The sequence below is a fragment of the Poecile atricapillus genome, chromosome 4 (assembly GCF_030490865.1).
Source record: "Poecile atricapillus isolate bPoeAtr1 chromosome 4, bPoeAtr1.hap1, whole genome shotgun sequence".
NCBI lineage: Eukaryota > Metazoa > Chordata > Aves > Passeriformes > Paridae > Poecile > Poecile atricapillus.
Genome location: NC_081252.1, coordinates 61,307,530 through 61,327,534, shown reverse-complemented (window position 1 = coordinate 61,327,534; position 20,005 = coordinate 61,307,530). Strand labels below are relative to the sequence as shown.

Sequence of the window (20,005 nt, the reverse complement as noted above, 5' to 3'; positions counted from 1 at the left end):
TATTGATATCCTTCCAGGAACACTGTGAATTAGCATATTTGCTGACAAAGCATGTACAAATCCTCAGCATTATAACTACTGTTTGTCTACATGTATGTATGGGGAAAGTCAGAGCAGCTATTTAGAGAAAACATTCTGCAATAATTAAATCAGGAAAGCATGTGGACACAGTTCCATTAATGAAGTAATTAATTTTACAGCAACATGTATGTATAACAAAGTCAACTGTTTCAGAGGGATGCACTCGGCAACAGCTCAGGAGCTCAGTGCCCCATATAAAAGAATATTAAGTCATTAAGCATGCCATTACAGGGACAGCCACAAGGACTCCAATGAAAAACCTAAATAAACTGCTAACCTTCTGGCAACCAGCTGCTTTGACTATTCCAAATGAATGAATAGGATAACTGCCAGAAGGAATATATGCTTAGTAAACACAGACATAGTTTAATTCCACTGGTACAATTCAAGTTCTTACAAATTCCACAAAATTAATATATATTTGATTTTCCATGCAAGGCTGAGAAAAAATAATGCATTTGTGAAGCCACAGGTAGAATGATATAGGTTAAACTAAGAGTTAACTCAACCTTTCAGCATCATTTCAGTTACTTCAGATGATAGTTTTATCCTCAAAACATCCAGCCAGCTATCTCAGAGGGACACATTCTCCAACTGAGATCTTATTGACAGAAAACTGATAGGAATGATACAACTTACTAGAACAGCCAGTGGAAGAGGAATGAAACCCATTCTTCTGGAAACTGAATCACTATAATCTGTATATGCCTAGGAAAAGAAGAGGAAGTATAATGAACTACTTTTGCAAAGGAACAAGCTTATTTTAGCTTGGCACACCCTCCAGATAAGAATACGGCTCTGTTAACAAACACTATACTGGTATAAAGTGCACCTATTCACACTTTGGAATTCACATGGAGATAGCTGCACTCTCAGACAAAAATGTAATACTACCATGACCAGTAAGATTAGCTCCAGTGCTCTAAATCATGAGCAACTGGAGTATAATACAAATCTCTAAATCGAGAGCAATTAGGACACAGAATCCAAAGGCACTATGATACTTCATCTGTACATTATTACCAGCTTAGAGACCTTTTTGTATTAATTTGACTGATCCTCAAATACTTTACAGAAAAAACTGTTACAGGGATAAAAGAACAATTATCCACCACACTAGCAATTTTAGATCGTTCTACAAACACCTATAATTAGTCTTAATATAACTGTGTTAAAATTATTTTGAAAATGTTTTTACATTTGAATTCAAAACACAAGTACTTTGCATGACAGCTTGCCTGCAAATTGAACATCACAGCAAAGTTAGTGCCTAAGTGATGTTATTTTATTTCTCACAGATGATCCTTAGGAAAAGTGATGGAGTTTTCAAAACTACTAAACTGGTGGCTTTATTATTAAGAAATTATTACTGTTTGTAGCTGATGGTGTCTAGCTTCTCTATGAGCTTTAACTACTGCATTCCTCACAATGGCCCAAGAAAACTACAGAAATCATAGTAATAAAGTTCATTTAATATTTAGAGCACACATCTAAAGCACTCTAGAATGCTAACAAGTAAAACCTAACAAGTTCTCATCCACGAAAGGTATGCAGTGAACAGCTTTCCAAAAATTATACTAATTAAGAACAAGTGGTCTGTGTGTTCTATAAATAGCCATGCCATGACAGTAACATGTATAGTGCAAACAACTCTAAACATCTGTGCACTCTGTCTGTAAAGAAACAAACTCTTAATGAATACTGTGTAACCCAATACAGTTAAAATATCATGAAAAGAACAGTAATCTAAAATTACCTTGTTAAGTTTACTTACTTCCCATGTATGTCAAAAATGTAGAGTTGTCATAACTGTCCCCTTACTATAAGTGTATTTGGAAGACACTACTCAGCAGTATATTAAATAAAACTCAAACTGACCGGAACAACAACAACAAAATAATACAAATCATAAATAAATATTCCTGTTACCACTTATTAAAGAAAGCAGTAAATGTAACAGTACTGTATGTATTTCTTTAAGTGTTTGTTCCAATATCCCCCCCCCGTAACAATTGTGTTAGTTAATACAGGAAAGTGCATTTTATTTTCAGGCTTACATTTTTCTGTCGACTGCTAACAAGGTCAAATGCAAGACTGGCTCTGTATTCACTGTAGACCTGGAAAAAATCCAGCACATCAGATGTGTGACTAATTTATTGTCACACTTTATAAAAGCAACACCGATATTAATAAAATATTTCCATAAAGTATTACAAAATTATGCATTTGCTGAAAGAGTCAAAGCCAGTTTTTCTAGATCTAACGGTACTCTTCAAGAGATAAGCCTCTATTTCTGCAACAAAGTAATTTGCATATATATAAATATATATACAACAAACAAACAACATTACACTTTAGGAATTGAATGAGACTTTCTGAAGTTACTGAAGTTATTTCAGGGTCATAAGAAACACAAAATAACAGAAATCATATTAATCATATTTATTTTTTTCTTCCCACAGTTCATAACTGCTTTTAAGCTATAGGAAACCTAGCCCTGGGATCAAATTAAACAAATGAGATAGCTTTCTTATACACTAAGCAAATGATCCTATGAAAACAGCAAATTGCATGTGAAGATGAAGTAAGTTTTTGCTTCTTTTTAAAACACTTCAGCATATTAAGAAAGAAAAGCATCTACTTTAGGAATAAGTGGCAGGACAACTTGCACTGCAGGTGTTAATAATTCTGAAAAAAGTCTGACGTAGCAACCATAAATCTTTAGAACTTCATACACACACCCCACCAAGTTTATTAAATAAACCTTGCAAAATTGCCAGTGACTACCTCCATCCTCCAGCTGTTTCAGCACTCTGAAGCATGCTACATTTTTGGCTACCATGCCTTCATTACTGCTCTTTTCCACACTCTCTGTACAAAAGTAGGGCATGCATAAATGCCTCTGGCATAAGGGAGCTTATTAAGTGCATCTATTACACTTGTTTCTACACCCCCCAATGTAGTTACTTTAGAGATGCTGAAAAAGAAAGCACTTCACAAGTTCTGATCTCATTTGCTGAAAAGTGGTTTAAATAGTGAAAAGACACTAACTCATATCTTCACAAATTTATCAAGCATGTTTGAATTCACACAGTGTGGAACACCAGTGGCCCATGTATCATTCTGCAACACACATGAAGCAACCACATCTACGGCTTTAAAATAAGGACTGGGTAATATATGCAGCCTAAGAAATTTCAGGAGTAGGAAACTAACATAACCTATTTCATATTAGTGCTCTAGGGACAGTGCAAAAAAATACCTCTGATTTCAATTCCGCTTTTAACACACATGCAAGAATAGAGTTAAAGCAGCCTAACGAGCTCTGTTTCTCCAAAAGCCTGAATTTTAACCTACAATCCAGTTTGTTAGGAAAGGCTACAAGCTCTGCCTAGACTGCAAAACAAGTAACCTTCTTTCAATTTAACTAATGATCTCTTCACAAAATGATCTGCCAGTAATATGAATTGTAGCCATTACATGAGCTGTTATACAACACTTGCAAATAATTTATGGATCTGGAACTAATTTAGAAGCAGAGGTATTAGTTACATATTAAAAAGATCCTCAAAAGTATATTGTATCAGGAAATCAGCAAGCTTTTCCAAGTGATACCAAATATATGAAAACAACAACTTTCATGTTTTCTGCACTGGAAAAAAAATTAATATTTTAAAAAATATTAGCAAAACCAAATACAATTTAAAATAGCACCCAGCATTCCAAACAAGATACTTACATCTGCTGTGATGTCATTGAATTTTGTTATAAAGGCATGTTTCACGATATCTACTGCAATTTCTGAAGCAACCACCATGCAAACATCCGGGAATAACACCCAGAGGTGATCTGAAGGTTATGAAGAACAAGTTAGGCAATTTAATTTAATGCCAGCATACAAAAAGAATTATAAAAATTCTATTCAACAATGAAAAATCCCCACGAGTTTGAATAATCTGTAAATTTACATCATCACTGTGCATGCAGTGTGCAAATTCTTGCTTATTCCATTGCTGTCCTAAAAGCTTATCAGTACTGTACAATCACACCGCATTTAGAATCAGGCTCTAAACTCTTCACTTTGTAAACCTTTACCTCTAGTAGGAAAATAACTTTTGTAAGTACTAGATACTATGTGTTCAGTGTGTATAAAACAGACAAAGCATCTGAAGTTTTAGATACTTAAAGTAAAATTTAGGTAGACTGGTAAGATTCAGGCAAAATACATCACACAGATTAGGGGTCAAAATTATTAAAATAATGTTTTAATAAAATCGGTATTTTACACCATATTTATTAAATATGTCATGAAGTATAAGTACAATCAGTATTAGATTAAGAATTGTATTTTTTAATGTAATCATTATCACATTTCAATCTCACTAGCCCCTTTCTAGGGGATCCTTCATTCACAGTGTATACTCCAAGGAAAGGAAAGGGCTGGGAAGAAAATCATTCCAGATGCTGCTTGTAAGAAAACTATACATGTTTATAGCATAACAATATCTATTTCTAGCAGAAAGAACATAGTCATTCTTAAAAGAAAACCAGAAATAGAAAAACGAGAATCTAAGATATTTGACGGAATTAAGGTTTGTTAATTAAATGTGTTGACTACCCTTATCCTTCAGACTGAGGGAAGAAGTAAGAGATACAGCTCTTGATAGCACAGGAATTTTTCTAGTTTACTCACCTGGATTCCATGAGAACTGTTCCATGTTTCTTAGACATACAATTAGTAGCAGCACGTAATTGGTGAACCTCTCCTTTATATCTGGATTAAAGAAACCAAAATCTGTCAGCTCCAAAGAAACATTTATTTCCATAAAAAGATATCTACTCATTCTGAGATTCTATAATTTATTAATTCTTGGATTATATAACACTTTCTACAAATTATTTAACTGGATTTAAGGGGTGGGGAAAATTCTGGGAACCACATCATGGACAGGATTTCTGCAGTAGGTTGTGACCTGGTCTGTCCAGTGCTGACACAATTCAGCAGCAGAAGGGATTTGTGACTTACTATCACCTCTTCTAATACATTAATGAAATAATCATTCTTCCTGTTAAAGTCTGTGCATTCCTTCTGTGATTCAAAAAGAACCAAAAGCTCTTCCAGTTACTGAAATTAATATACCTATCTGTCCTTTCAAGCTATTATCAAGGTACATTTCATTTTCTACAGATCCTAGATATCCAAATTGCTGTATAGTGGGTTCAGCAGAAAGAAGAAAAAATGTTTGAAGACAACTGTTACACCTTAGCTAGATGGTTCCTACCAGTCTTTCACACTGCCATCTTAAAAGGGAACAGCAGGATGTATCAACACAGTTATCAAAACTGTAAGCACTGTAACACAAAAGCAATCTAATTAGAGACAAAGTCCAAGACTTGCCTCCCAGACAAGGCAGTCTTTTTTTCTACTCTGGTGTCCTGTTTCCAGAGATGACACACAGCTTGCTTCAGGAAGCATCATGTTTTTTAGCTTATTAAAAACTACCTTTCTGAAACTGTAGTATTGAAAAACAGGGTAAAACCTAAAACATAACACCATCACAATTTAGGAAGTCCAAAGAAGTCTTTTTAGAAGATAGAGCTACTAAAAAAATCTGTTAAGACACTGTTATTGCTTGTTACACCTGTCAATAACCACGAAAATAATTTGTGAGCCCTCCAAACCCAATGGGTTCATTTTCTTAAGCCCCTTTAATATTGTGTGGGGTTCTACCGACTGGTTTTGGGAAACAAGAAACAGAAATGTTCAGAAGAACACACAAGGATTAAGCTGGATGAAAAAAATATTTGACTTTCTGTCACCAGTTTCCATCATCTCTGACTGACTACAGGCCAACAGCAATGCTTGCTGCAACTACTACAGTACAATAATATCCCTCATTTTAGAATAGAAGTTTGGAAATACTGGCAAGTCTTAATAAATGAAGCAAAAAGGAAAGAAGAAATCCTCCAGGAGAAGGAAAGAAAAAGCACACAGAATTCAAGAAGAATGAGATTTCATGCACATTATAAAAAGGCACATCTTTAAGTACATAAATTCATCTGTCAGTATGGGCTGGGGAAGGAACAGAGGAAGCATGAGCTTTCAAAATAAAACGAATGGCACATATACGGGGGGGTAGAAAAAGGAAATATTTTAGCACAATAAATTTAAATCAGAAAAAAGGACATAGATAAAGCCTAACCCTAATTTCTTGATTTTGTGTAAATAACAGTCCAACAAGTGAAGTATATTCTTCTATGCATCTGAATTCACAAAATACTGCCCAAATGACCAGAGCACAGTATTGTCTGAAAAACCTAGTTACAAGATTCCACTTGACGCTGTCACAAATGGATGAAAATGCAGTCAAGCACTTATTGATCTACATTCTCTATCATGCCCATTAGTGACTCGGAAATAATCACTGAGTTTTCAGACTTCTGCATAGAATTTCAAAATAGTTTTATCTTCTACTTCCCACATATCATACTTCTACACTGTCATGACACATCATTGGTCAGCAATGCATGACAAACACAGATCTCATCTTCAGTTTTTCAGGTCCCAGGGAGGCCTGTACAGAGAGATATTCTCAAGTGGGCAGCAACGACCTTAACTCAGGCCTAACATTAAAGCATGTCTCAAGCTAATCCTCCAGACATTTATTACCTGCTTGGTATATGTTAGCTCACCAGCCAACAGGATTAAATTGAGAAGAGACATTTTGGGCTTTAAATTTCCTCTTACAATGCTGTAATAATACCTATTTTTCTTCCACTAATTTCTGAGTTTGGGTGACAGGCTGGTACCTATTTTTCCCCTCTCCTTATTTTCCCTGTTCTCAGTGGTCTCCCTTCTAATCTGTTATCTCTGCTGCCACAGCTGTTCAAGGCTGTTAGGAGGGAAAGGGATGACTGTGGCTGCTGCTCTTCATCCTCATCCCTCTCATCAACTGTCAGAGTTGCAAACAGGCAGACAGGGCACTTTAAAGCAGCTTCAACAGTAAACTCAAAATAATTCAAAAATTCATTTCATTTCTCACCCTCATGGACAACGACAAAAAAGGCTTCAGGATATCCAAAACAACCACTGGTAATCAGTCCTAAATACCAATTAAATTCCAGAATACAAAATATGTACAGTAATGTTTCATCATTTATTGTGAGCTTATTTGATGTTGTATATGTAAATTTGGTTTTTTTAAAGTGGTGAAGGGATTTTCCTGTACCATGTATTGCCACTTCTTGGATGATGTGGTGAACTACAAAACAAGTGAAGCTACATCCCTGGATCCACACTTGCTCACACTCTTAAGAACAAAGGCAAAGTATATCACTATATTTGTGAGGTTGGCAAAACAGTAACAAACCACCAGTGTTAGCAATCAGTTACAGACAGCACAGGTACTAGCAGGAGGAAATCATTCTATTCTGCTTCAGCATAATGAAGAGTAAAGAAAAGTGACCTCTTTTCATTCTTCAATGTGACAACGCTTAGTAACATTGATATAAGCCATTTCAACTCAGTTTTCCATGTATTCCACTAAGTATATATGGTAAGCATATCAAATAATGTTTTTTATATTAGGATACAGTATAGCTTCAATAACCCTTGCCATTATAAGACAGGGTTAAATGAGAGCCAGAATGACAGACCAATGACAGTTTAAATAGTCTTCAGCTACCTCCACAAGGACGTGATTAAGAAGCTTACTTTCTCAGTGTTTACGATCCTAAGTGTTAAAAACCTGACATGTAGCACTAATTCAGATATATTTATCTCCTTGACCAGTCTCTTGTCAGCACATACCATGCATAGTGCTGATGACATATTGTGCCTGAAATCTGGATGGATATCAGTGACAAGTGCTTCTCCTCAGGGGTCCATATTGGGACCAGTGTTATTTATTATCATCATTGATGATATAGATGAAGGAACTGAATGCACTCTCAGCAAATTTGCAGATGACTGAGTGCTGAGGTAGGTTGCCACACCAGAAGGGTGGGATGTCATCCAGAAGGACCTGGACAAGCTCAAGAAGTGGACCCATGGGAGTCTCAAGAGGTGTAGTAAGACCAAGTGCAAGGTGCTGCATCTGGGTTGGGGCAACCCCAGGTGCCAACACAGGCTGGGGACGAACAGATCAAAACCAGCCCTGTTGAGAAGGACTTGAGGGTTCTGGTGGATGAGAGGCTGGGCACAAGCTGGCAACGTGTGCTCACAGCCAAACGTGTCCTGGGCTGCATCCAAAGCACTGAGAGCACCAGGGTGAGGGAGGAGATTCTGCCCCTCTGCTCCACTCCAGTGAGACGCCACCTGCAGTGCTGCATCCAGCTCTGGGGTGAGTCCAGAGCTGGCCACCAAGATAATCAGGATGGAACACCTCTCCTATGAGGAAAGGCTGAGAGAATTGGGATTGTTCAGCCTGGAAAGGAGAAAGCTTCAGGGTGACCTAATTGTGGACTTCCAGCACCTGATGGGAGCCAACAGAAAAGATGGAAAGGGGCTTTTTACAAGGGCACATAGTGACAGGACAAGGGGAATGGCTTCAGACTGAAAGAAAGTAGGTTTAGATTAGATACTAGGAAAAAATTCTTTACTGTGAGGATGGTGAGGCCCTGGCAGAGGTTGCCAAGGAAGTTGTGGATGTCCCATCCCTGAAAGTCCATCTCAAGGCCTGGATAGCGCTCAGAGCAAGCTGATCTACTAAAAGGTCACTTCTGGCCACGGCAGAAGTGTTGGAACTGCAGATTATTTTTCAGGTCCCTTCCAACCCAGGCTGTTCCATGACTGACAGACCGGATTATAATGCCATGCTGAAGCTGCACTCTTACCAGGGCTGGCTCTGCAGCCTGACACGCATCATACTACACACTGCCCATACACACTCCAGACTATTTGCCTGTGCTTCTATTCATCCTCTAGTGGTGAAACTGATATGATTACATCTTTTCAGCTGCCTTTAAAGTATGCATTTCACTATTTTGAAAAGGGAACGGAAGAATCAGACATTCCAAAACTTAGTACATCAGAACTTACTGTTCACATGGCAAAAACTAACCACAATACACCCTTTTCCATTAAGGTAAGTCACGTGTGCCTATAAGGGTTATCATATGAAGAGAGGTGGTAAACATTTATTTCAAAGACATGTACTGCACAAACTGCCATAAGTGCAATAAAGTGAAAAAACACAAGATGCATTTTCTTTTTCTCGGCTATGTAAAGTAAAGCCCAGAAAAGGACTGCACATAGCCAAATCAGATTTTAAATACTTTCCCCCCACTTACGTGAACTCTGCCATTCTAATTTTAACAGAATTTTATCCCCATATTAATAACACATTCTGCCTGTCCATAAATTCTCCTGAAAAATAGCAACCCCAGAGGGTATCATTGTTTAATGAAAACATTAAACAAATGTTACTAGAAATAAAGGTTCTTGGCACAGCACTGCATTTAGTATAGATTAGTGTAATTAATTAGCCAATATCTCAACCAACTACAGAACCATGAAGATCTTAGGTACTTCGCAGTACCTAGGACACAGTGAGATACCAGGAACAGAGATCCTGAAGTGGAGTAAATAGTCTTTAGAACACATAGCTACTTCCTTCCAGATTCCCATACACATTATGCAGGAATCAGAAAGAAAAAGTAATTTTTATCATGTTAATCCCACTGTTTATACATTTAGATCAAAGTCTAGGTATAAATTGCAGCATGCAAGAAGCAAAACAAGATCTTTTGGTTTACATCTCAGCAATTCCTAAATAGCTGTAGTGCCAACTACCTCTTAACAAGTGACCAGAGCACAAGAAAGGATCAAACACTGAACAAGGAATCACCAAGGACACACCAATCTTAAACACAGCTCTGCCCCCAAATCCCTCACCCTTAAAATGAACAACTAGATTAGAATAATGGTATTAAAAAAATCTAAAGCCATGTGAGAAAGCAGCTCGAATTTCAAAGACCAAAGGTAAAAATAAAGGCTATTTAATATTGTGATCAAAGTCAAAGAGACTGATAAATTGGGAACTAAGAAGAAGAACAGAAAAGAAAAAAAGTACAGAATTATAAAGAAGAAAACTGAAGTTCCTAAAACTTCAGAATAAATATGTTAAATTTTTGAGATAAGAGATTTAAAAAACAAGGAAGAGTCAGGCTTAACAACCAACTGGAAATAACCTAATGCACTACATCAAATGTATTTGTTTGTATGAGGTACAATAGAGTTTTGTGAAAAAATTTAATTTAGAGCACAGCTTGAAATTAAAATAAGACATTTAAAAACATAAAGGAAGGCAGCATGCTGGGCTTTCAACAGTGATGAAAGAACCTCTCTTTTATAATTTGGTCTCCTTGTTCTCTAAAACTGACCCTACAAAATTAATTTACAGATAACTATTTCAAAAAGAGACTACACTATTTAAATTTAGGGAAATATTTCTTCCTGATACAGCAAATAAAAGGTTTTCTGTATAGAAATGTTCTCCAATGGCCATGGTGTTTAGAATGCCTGGGTGTACATAAATTTCCTTGTAAAAGTCAGGGTGACAATGCAAAAGTAGTTTTGCTGCAGCTGACAAATCAAAGCTGTGGGAACAGCATGGTTGAAGTCCCAGATTCTGTAGCTGCAGTCTCAAGCAGCTATACAAACCCCAAGGTCTTTGTTGATCTGCTCCTAAAAGAGAACAGGTTTAGTTTTATTAGATAACAATTAACTAATGTATATTTTATGTCCTTTTCAATTAACTTTTATGTAGATGATTCACAGTTATTTTAGTCTTGAAGTTTTAGTCTTGAATTAGCTGTTACAATAGAATTTTACATGGCCATACAGAAGTGAGAAGGATCACTGACTCCACTAAGTCCAGAAATGTAAATACTGAGAAAAATAATACAGCCACACATCAGCTTGCTATCCACCAACTGCTGCTGAGCACGATGCCAACTGAAAACGATTTCACAATTTCCAGATCTAAACTGGCAGCTTGGTGGGACTTCCTATCCTGATGTCTTACTACACAGAAGCTTGAGCCAGGCAGGGCTCATTTCAATATGTGATACAGGGCATTTCTTAGAAAGTACAAGCTTGCACAGCTCATTTCTGTTTTCACATCTGTATTCACAAAGCAACTTATTTTTAATTCCAGTTATAGCAACTCCTCTTGAACAAAACATCTACTCTTGTGGCCACTGCTTATCTTTTCTGCTATGTCGTATTTTTCTTTTGATTAACATGTTAAATAAGAAGAGTTTCACCCACTCCTGAGAAATTCCTCAGATGACCCTGTGAGATTCCTGTTATTCCCCTCAAGAATTACTATATTTAGCTGCTGTGTACTAATCAGTACCTTTACACTGAATTGAAAACATGTGTTTGACAAAAGTAATATTTTGAGCTGAGCCCCCGAAAAGGTGGAGCAAGGGGAATCCATTCAGTGTGTCGAAGCTTAATCAGATACTGCTGCCATCATTACCCTACAGACGACTAAAGACCTCAGAAAACAACTGGAAGAAGCAGAGAAAGGTGGGAAATATATGGGAGTGCCTAGATTTAGTGTTTCCTTTCAGAAGTTTAGTTCAGTCCAGCCATGCAGTTTAAGCACAATGTGCTCTAGGACACACAAGATACTCCAAAGGCTAACTGGAAGCTCAGCTGACAGGACCAGACTAGCCTCAGTTCCAGGGTAGGATAAAGTATTGGCATAGCATGCCAACACAAGATGCAACATCATTCCAGCTGCATGAAATAAAACATTAAAAGGACACTTAATGAATTGATACATGAATTGAAACAGTACTTTTCCATCATTACTGAAGCTGTGACGCAGTAAATATGTTCAAGTTCAAAACAGGTAAAAAGCTCTACTAAAAATCTGTCTGCTATTTATCTCTGAGAAGAAAAACACTGCTATTTATAACCATACTGAAAGGTGTTCCAGGAAAAGTTGTCTGTTTAAAGGAATAAATTAGCTTGTTTTGTGCACTCTTCTATCTATGTGTTCACTGCTTCTATCCCCATACCGTTTAATGAATGGCAATAATTCTTCCATCAACTGATAAAGGACAACCTGGTTTTGCTATTATGAGTCTTCAATAATAATGTCCAGCAATAAAATATTGATACCCTTTTCTTTTTATGGAGGAAATTACTAGCAATTTCTAAGATCAGTCCCTTGCTTATTTCAACATGAAAGAGGCCTCACCTTTAGGTAGGAGAGCTAGATGCATAGTTGTAACTATTTTCTGCATTAATAATAAACCTTTTCTAAATTTTCTGTCAATAATTAAGTCAATTTCATTTTTAGCATTCTCACTGTAAAGTTAAATACCTCTGATTTTAAAAATGTAAGTAATTAAATCTTGGAACCAAAAAGAATACTATTATCACAGAATAAACAGATTATCAGCATAGCTGGGAAGATCTTTTTGGGGAGGTTTAAGAGCATCTATGTGGTAACTTAAAATTCAGAGTTAATTTTCTGTTATATAAATTTCTGTGATAAAGTTTTATGTAAATAGTCTTTCACCCAAAGAATTACAAAACATTTGCATGTTTGATGATAAATTAGACAAAGGTTGTATCAATAGTCAGAACTGAAAACCTGATGTAAACCTGATGAAAATTTAACTTGTGACACAAAAACATGAATCATCTGTTTTTAAATAAATAGCTATTTTATTTTTTTAAACCTATTGCACATTTGAGATATCTGGCTTAAAAACTATGAGCTGGAATGAAATTAATATATTCTATTTTCTTTGCTCATCTGTAAAAATTAAAGTGGGGAAATTCAAATCAGATATACTGAAAAAATTCTTTACTGTGAGGGTGGTGAGGCACTGACACAGGTTGCCCAAAGAAGCTGTGGATGTCCCATCCCTGGAGTGCTCAAGATCAAGGTGGATGGGGCTTTGAGCAACCTGGTCTAGTGGAAGATGACCCTGCCCATGGCAGGGGGTTGGAATGAGACAATCTTTGAGGTCCCTTTCAGTTCAGGGCATTCTGAGATTCTACAAAACTAGTACAAGCAAAGAAGCTCTAGCACAACCTTAAGTGCAATCACTCCTACTAGCTTTGAAATCAAGAATTCAATAAATATTTATTATGGCTGATATCAGTATTAGGAAGAATCTTCATCAAAGGATACCTGAACAGCTTCTCCTCATGAGACACACTGAGTACGAGTTCCCAAAATTCATCCTAAGCAGCAACACAGTTAACAAGTGCCAGAAGCATGTTTCCTAAGTACCCTCTAACTATTATCTTGAGAGCATATAAAAAATTAGACTAATCTCTAGTACTTCCCTAATTTATCAGCTACTTTGTAACATTGTTTTTTTGTTTGTTTGGAGTTTTATCTGTTTGGAGGCTTATTTTAGGGTTAGGGGGGAGGTATTTCAAGACCCACCCTCACAGCCACCCAACAACATGCATTCTGAGATCACTGTCAATACAGGACAGTATAAAGTCAATTTTTTGAGAACAGAAGTCTTGATCACTTGGAAGTATGGGCATTTTAGCACAAAGCCAGGAGGCTCTTTTAGCACCTCAAGTAAAAACTTGCCATAAAAGGAGTAAGTGTTCCTTGAAATAGGTTTCATACTACTGAACTAAACAGTAAAAGGGGTGATGAGGTCAGAACAAGCCAGAACACTCAAATTCACCAAGGTAAAATGTTTATAGCAAGAATAACATTAAATACATTGATTACATTAAATACATTAATGAATTAAATAAACAGCCTCTCTCTTCATATATTCTCGTGATCAACATTGCTATACATACCACTGTTTGACATTTGAAAGAGATTGTTCTTCTCAAACTTCTTGAAAACACTTCCTTTTATTTCGACAAACTGCAATTTTTAGAAAGTTAGTTAGTTTTTATTCATAAAAACTGATATAAACAAATAATTATAAAAAAAGATGTTACTTTAAAATATTAATATTTAAAACATATGATACACCAAGACATAGGATTCTGAAACAAATTAGGGTAGTTATATGATAAAGTTGCATACTTACATTATTGGACATCATGATGGTAAGCAGTGATTTATTGTGAGAGTTGAAGGCCACATTAAGGGTTGTTGCTTGAACCATTATAAGAATAGCATGCAGGACTGCATAGGTTAAGGAAGAATATTTGAAATAAATTTTCTGCACAACAGTACTGAAGAGCAATGAACCACAGATTTCCTATTTTGCTTTCGAAATTCAACATGTCCCTGTAAACCAGACTTACAGCAAGACAATACTTACATGTAATATATGCAAGGTGCTTTGCAGCATGTAATAATTATGCTAATTTTTCTTGTTCTAAAAGAACCAATGACATTAGTTGCAAGAAACATCAACACAATCTAAAGAAAAAAAATCTAGGGTAAAGATTCAGAATTGGCCTAAAGATATCAGAGAAAATAGGGAAAAATGGTAAGAAGTCTAAATTCATTACCAAAACTACTGGACTACGGTACCTCTTTATATTCATCGTAAAATTATTTCACACTAAGAACATTTGCATCCTGAATATGCATGAGTATGAATATCCCTTTACTTCAAGAAAATATATTCAAGCTGTATGCATTTAACATTCCGCTAAATAACAAAACCACACTGTCTTCAAGGCCCTGTGAGCCAAAATACTCAAATACAAATCAGAACCAACATTTTCCATGAACAATCCAATTATGATTTTTCATTTTACAATAGGTACACCATCATGAAGAGATTCTTTTTTTTTAAAGCAGGTGGTATTGGCAATCTAACTTTTCAAGTACAGGAACACTGATTAAGGAATACTATCGATTTTTCAAATGTATTAAAATAAAGCAGAGCAATTACTCTGTAATTTAACTTGGAAAATTTTGCAATTTATCAAAGAAAAAGGATACAGACATACAGCACTGCCATGAAGAAGTGAGGAATCACACCTATGTGAGCTCTTTTTCTTTCCTTAGGTTCTGTAGCTGTCCAGTAAAGAGCATCCAAAATATCTTGTCCAAATGAAGAAATCAGACGATCAGCCACCTAAACAAGAACAACTTTACTGCCTTTTACTGCCTACCTTTCTCTCCAACACTTGAATATGCACAGTCAAGAACAGTTAAAAGTAAAAGTACAGCTCAACCTAAAAAAAACTTCACATATTTATCACTTTTGATCTCTTACTTATTCCGTTTTCTCTCTGGATTTCAGAGCAATACTGTTCCTTTTGTATCTTAAGCAGTTTACTTTCCCTTTCAAATGTACTGTCCCCTTTGTAACAGTATTCGGAATAATCATATATTGTTATCTTAGCTGCTTTCTTGAAAGCACTGTACTCAAGTACAGTTCAAACCTCAGCCTTTGATAAAGCAGTATGTATTTTGCATCAAATAATTTAAAAGGTTTTTTTCCCCATCCCTCTGGTTTAATAGGAAAAAATCCCAAGAATAAAAAGTGAATTCCAGATGACAGGGAACATTAGCTTACAGGTACAAAAAACCTGAAATTAGACTTGGCTCTTCTGCTTTATACATACTGAAATAGATACTTAATGCAAATGTCTGCGTAAAGCAGAATTCAAAATTAAAAGTACTATAACACAAAAAAAAGTGATTAAGAAGAACTTGAAAATTTGCCAAAAAGGGAAAATATGTTGAAAAAACAACGAACACCTGGCGTATAATCCAAAGAATATATGCACAAATAGGGAAAAAAAAACCCCTTTAGCAGTAATTCTGAAGATAGAAAACATATGGACAGCATTTTGAACTTGTAATTCAATACCACAGCAAGAAAGGTCACAGGGAGTTCCACCAGTTCCAAACATTTCATCAGCAGCAAACATAAAACTGAAAATCATTATATGGAAGAACATTTTTTCTATCCATAAACTGCAGTTCAGTAATTTTAAAACCAAGCTGCACAGGGCAACAAAACCAGAACTTCAAAAATTAAACCTGGCACATGTCTGGCTAAAAAAAATTAGCTTTCAAAAACATTGCTTACTAATTCAACCAAATTAAAAAAGTTAAAGATGACAAACTGATTACTTAAGAAAGACAAGGAATATTTTCTCTTAGTATTTTTCTGTAGAACAACAATTTTGGACATGCTAAATCAACATGTAGCAATACAGAACCAGGTGCACAGTGTACCTGCAAATACTGATCCTACTAAATAAAAAAATAAGTTCTTGGGACAACACAAACCTAGACTTTTGATAATTTCCTGACTTTTTAAATTAAATAGCTCTCAAGGTAAAGACACCAAAGTGAGGAAAGTCGTACTTATTTCTCACTCTATCTGACTATACTGAATGAAGTTTCCTAAAATATAAAAATGGAATTAAAACAAAATTTTACAGGATGCCTCAAGCAAATGTACAATGTGCTGTGCTCTAAGAGTCACCTCCGAAATAAAATGAACAAAGCCATGAGCTGATGAATTATCATAAATCTGAAGCTCCCAATCCCAACAGTTTGAGAGATATTTACAGTGGCATTGTTTTCGGCTTTTAGATTTTGTAAATTGACAATGTCTGCATTATTTGGTTCCTGCTCATTGTGATGACCCATTGAGTAATTACACCTGGTGTAGTAACACCAGATACAGAAGGCTTAAGAGTTTGGTAAGTTTTTGTTCACAATATTGTGAGGGTTTTAATAGATAAAATAGTGGCTTTGCTTTCCTTTCTATTTAAGCAGTCCTTGGTTCTTTGCTGAAAGGATAGAAAATATTAAAACCCACCACACAATATTGTTGCTTGCTTTTCCAAATATGACTTACCTAAACCCTACATGCCGGCTCCAGGCTCCAGCAGAATTCCATGGTGAGTGCTGTCACCAACGTAACGCACACTGGGGCTTCACAAGGAGCAGGAGCCGGTGGGTCTGAATCTAAAAAAGAAAAGTGTCATTTAAGCCAAATGTGCTGAATGCTCCCCTTAGCCTGTCAGTTGGGAGCATTCAGCACATAATTCTGCATTCCTCATATCTGTCCAGGACAATACTCCCTGGACTTGTCAACAGCCGAAAACATAAGGACATTGTAAACATCTCTGTTCAGTGATTTACTAGACTAAGAAGATCTTCCTTATTTTGAAAACTTGTGACAAAATGTAAAGCGTACTGCTTACAAAAGAGGATATTAAGAATGCTTTAAAAAGAATTGCTTGCATCAGTAGCAAATAAAAGTCACCGAAGTATTCTAAGCAAGCCAATATTCAGACTGTTGAAAGCTGACTATCAACCAAGTCTTTCAGTGGGACACCAAGAACATTTTCTGCTGATATTGCTGCAACCTGTCACAGTAAAAAAGCCCCTTAAAAATATGCACTCTGCTTGGCATGCTGGGTTTCATGAGACACCACGGAAGTTAAATAATGTTTCCAAATTCAAAGTCTAATGTAATTTTTTTAATAACCATGAGTAGTAACAGATTTCCCCCTTTCCTAAAGGAAACAAACTCATGCAGCACTTTTCTTTGTTAGGACACAGTTTTGATTCTGCCAAACATAGCAAAGTAATTCAATTCCTCATTCCAAACAGAATGGCACATGGCTTCCAATTCACAGCAAACTGCAGCATCGCTTCAAATTATGTGGTAAGCACACAAAGCTGAGAAAGTACAGCACTAAGTGATTTGAAATAGTCTTGAAATAAAGAGAAATTGCTAATTTAAGCACATGGATTTATTTAGTAAGTGATAATCTCTCATCTATGTAACTCTATGTGGATGAGTATTTCCCCACCAACTAAAATCCAGATATAGTAACTGCGCCAATTTAATATTTGTACATATTTTTCAGCAAATGTAAAATTAAAGGCAACAAAAACCCTAAGAATAAACAACTGAGGTGGCTTGTATGATATTTATTTCACTTAGTACCACTGTGTTTCTTATGCAGTATTTTCATATTTTATTAGGAAAGAACAAATGCCTTCAGACAAAATATTCAGATTTTGCAGAATGCAACCTTGCTGCAGCAGTCTTCAAACAAAGGTACAACAGATGTTCAAACAAGGATTAATGCATCATTCAGGAATCCCAGAACCCTAGCAAAATAACTTTTGTGTACAAAGCTCTGATTGAGTCCATTTAAGGGGTTGTATTCCTACTATGTCCTATATTTGCAGGATGGAGGTAACACTGTGCCTATGAAAACATTATTTACTTTGTGAACCATTGATCATAGAAGTACAATTAAAAATCTTATACTTTACAGTAATGGCAAAACAGAAACTGTTTTTCTCGACAGAATTTATCTTACCTAACAAAACAGAATTTCCTTTTCTTGTGTCACTACATTCATTCATTCACCTTATAGGCTTGTGTCTGCTAGCCAGGAGTGAGGTAAAGCTGTAACATGTGTCCTTGCATACAATGAAAGCTATATTTCCATAATGTTGAATTAAAACAAATTCCATGTTTTCTATTCTTTTCCTTCTCTGCGCTCTCTTGGGATCTTATCATTATTTCAAATCAACAGTTTCTACTTTTCTTGGCAAGCGAAAACCTCATTCATTACCTTGCATTTCATAAGACACCTCTTTCATTTCCATTTCTCAAGTCTCTTGCTATGAAACTGATTAATAAACTCCACAAATTAGGCATTATGAAACAGTATCTAAAACATCACTGTTCACAAACCTGTCTATTTCACTGCATCTATGCTTATTACCTTAGGTGTGTGCAGATTTGTGAGAATACCAGATGTGCCACACTCTAAGTACAAATACTGGGACACAAAATAGTTTAGTCTGACAAAAGCATACTTCATATTCTGATGCCAACATTCTTACCTCAAGCATGTTATAGATGATGTAGAGCTTTATGACAGACTGTCCCCTTATCAGATGATACATCATAGAGTAGTCAACATAGTGCATCATGAAGTAGCAGATGACCAATATAACTCCTTTGAGCATGTCACATACCTGAGCAGGTTGTAGCAAACGTCTGTCACTGAAATACAAAGGGCAAAAAGTTCCACTAAATGTCATATACCCACAAAATACAGATGTTACTAAGTCAATATGAATTTACAGAAGCTGTTCATCATGGATATATTTTAATGTAGTTTACTGTGCTCCTTCCCTTGCCCTTCACTCCAACACCACGACTGATACACATTTATAGATCAAAATCATGACCAGGATCATAGTCTCTTACTTGCTACATCCCTGTAATTAAAACACTTGTTGAGAGCTCACATTTTTTAATAACTTTCTGCATGCACACCCTTTGGTTTCTAATTTACTTTCCCTCTTCCAGACAATTCTATGATTTTGACTTCCTCAGCTACAGAAATTGTATTCACTATGATCAAAAAGATATGAAGCAGTCATCTTCAATTTCAGTATAGTGAACCAGATGCTGAGGAACAGCTTGTAAATTCTGTATCTTCATTTAGCTCTAAGCTCTGCAGCAGTAAATGCAAACAATTTGACCTCAGAGCTGGAGGTTGATTGTGAACCAAATGCAGAAGTTTTTCATGAGTAACCCAGAAGACTAAAGGAATCATACATCATTTCTTCCTAGTAAAACTACAGGAAGAAAATAGCTTTATTTCAATTGCCACAAAAGTATACATAAGCATAATGAAATTTCAAGGCCATATTCACTTGTCTATTTATTTAGCGTAGTATTAATAGGATGCAAAGCAGTTAAAAAGCCTTTGAATTACTCCAAAAGGTCGAGAATTAGATATAAAAATGGCGGAAATAATTTCTATTAAATGTATTTATTTTTTTAAAGACACTGAAAACATAAGTTAATGTTTCAAAGAAGTTGCAAGCAAATAGCAGAATTCAAGTTATGATTTTTCAGTTTCTGTATTCTTAAATCAGTAGGTCATCCAGTGATTAGGCAATGCTCCCATGAACTGATAACACATTTAGAAAAAAAATTAAGAGTTATTACGTAA

General features: G+C 35.8%; 1 protein-coding gene across 4 annotated transcripts in view; it reads right to left on the bottom strand.

Annotated features, from left to right (window-relative positions):
• Positions 1–20,005, bottom strand: part of TAPT1 (transmembrane anterior posterior transformation 1) — a 51,230-nt gene that overhangs the window by 8,916 nt on the left and 22,309 nt on the right. For all 4 annotated transcript variants that reach the window (XM_058837629.1, XM_058837630.1, XM_058837631.1 and 1 more), the window contains 8 exons: positions 18,882–19,044; positions 14,988–15,123; positions 14,119–14,216; positions 13,880–13,949; positions 4,775–4,855; positions 3,821–3,930; positions 2,139–2,198; positions 721–789 (listed from right to left, as the gene is read on the bottom strand). In XM_058837629.1, coding sequence (XP_058693612.1) covers positions 721–789; positions 2,139–2,198; positions 3,821–3,930; positions 4,775–4,855; positions 13,880–13,949; positions 14,119–14,216; positions 14,988–15,123; positions 18,882–19,044 — 787 coding nt within the window. The remainder of the gene's footprint in view (positions 1–720; positions 790–2,138; positions 2,199–3,820; positions 3,931–4,774; positions 4,856–13,879; positions 13,950–14,118; positions 14,217–14,987; positions 15,124–18,881; positions 19,045–20,005) is intronic.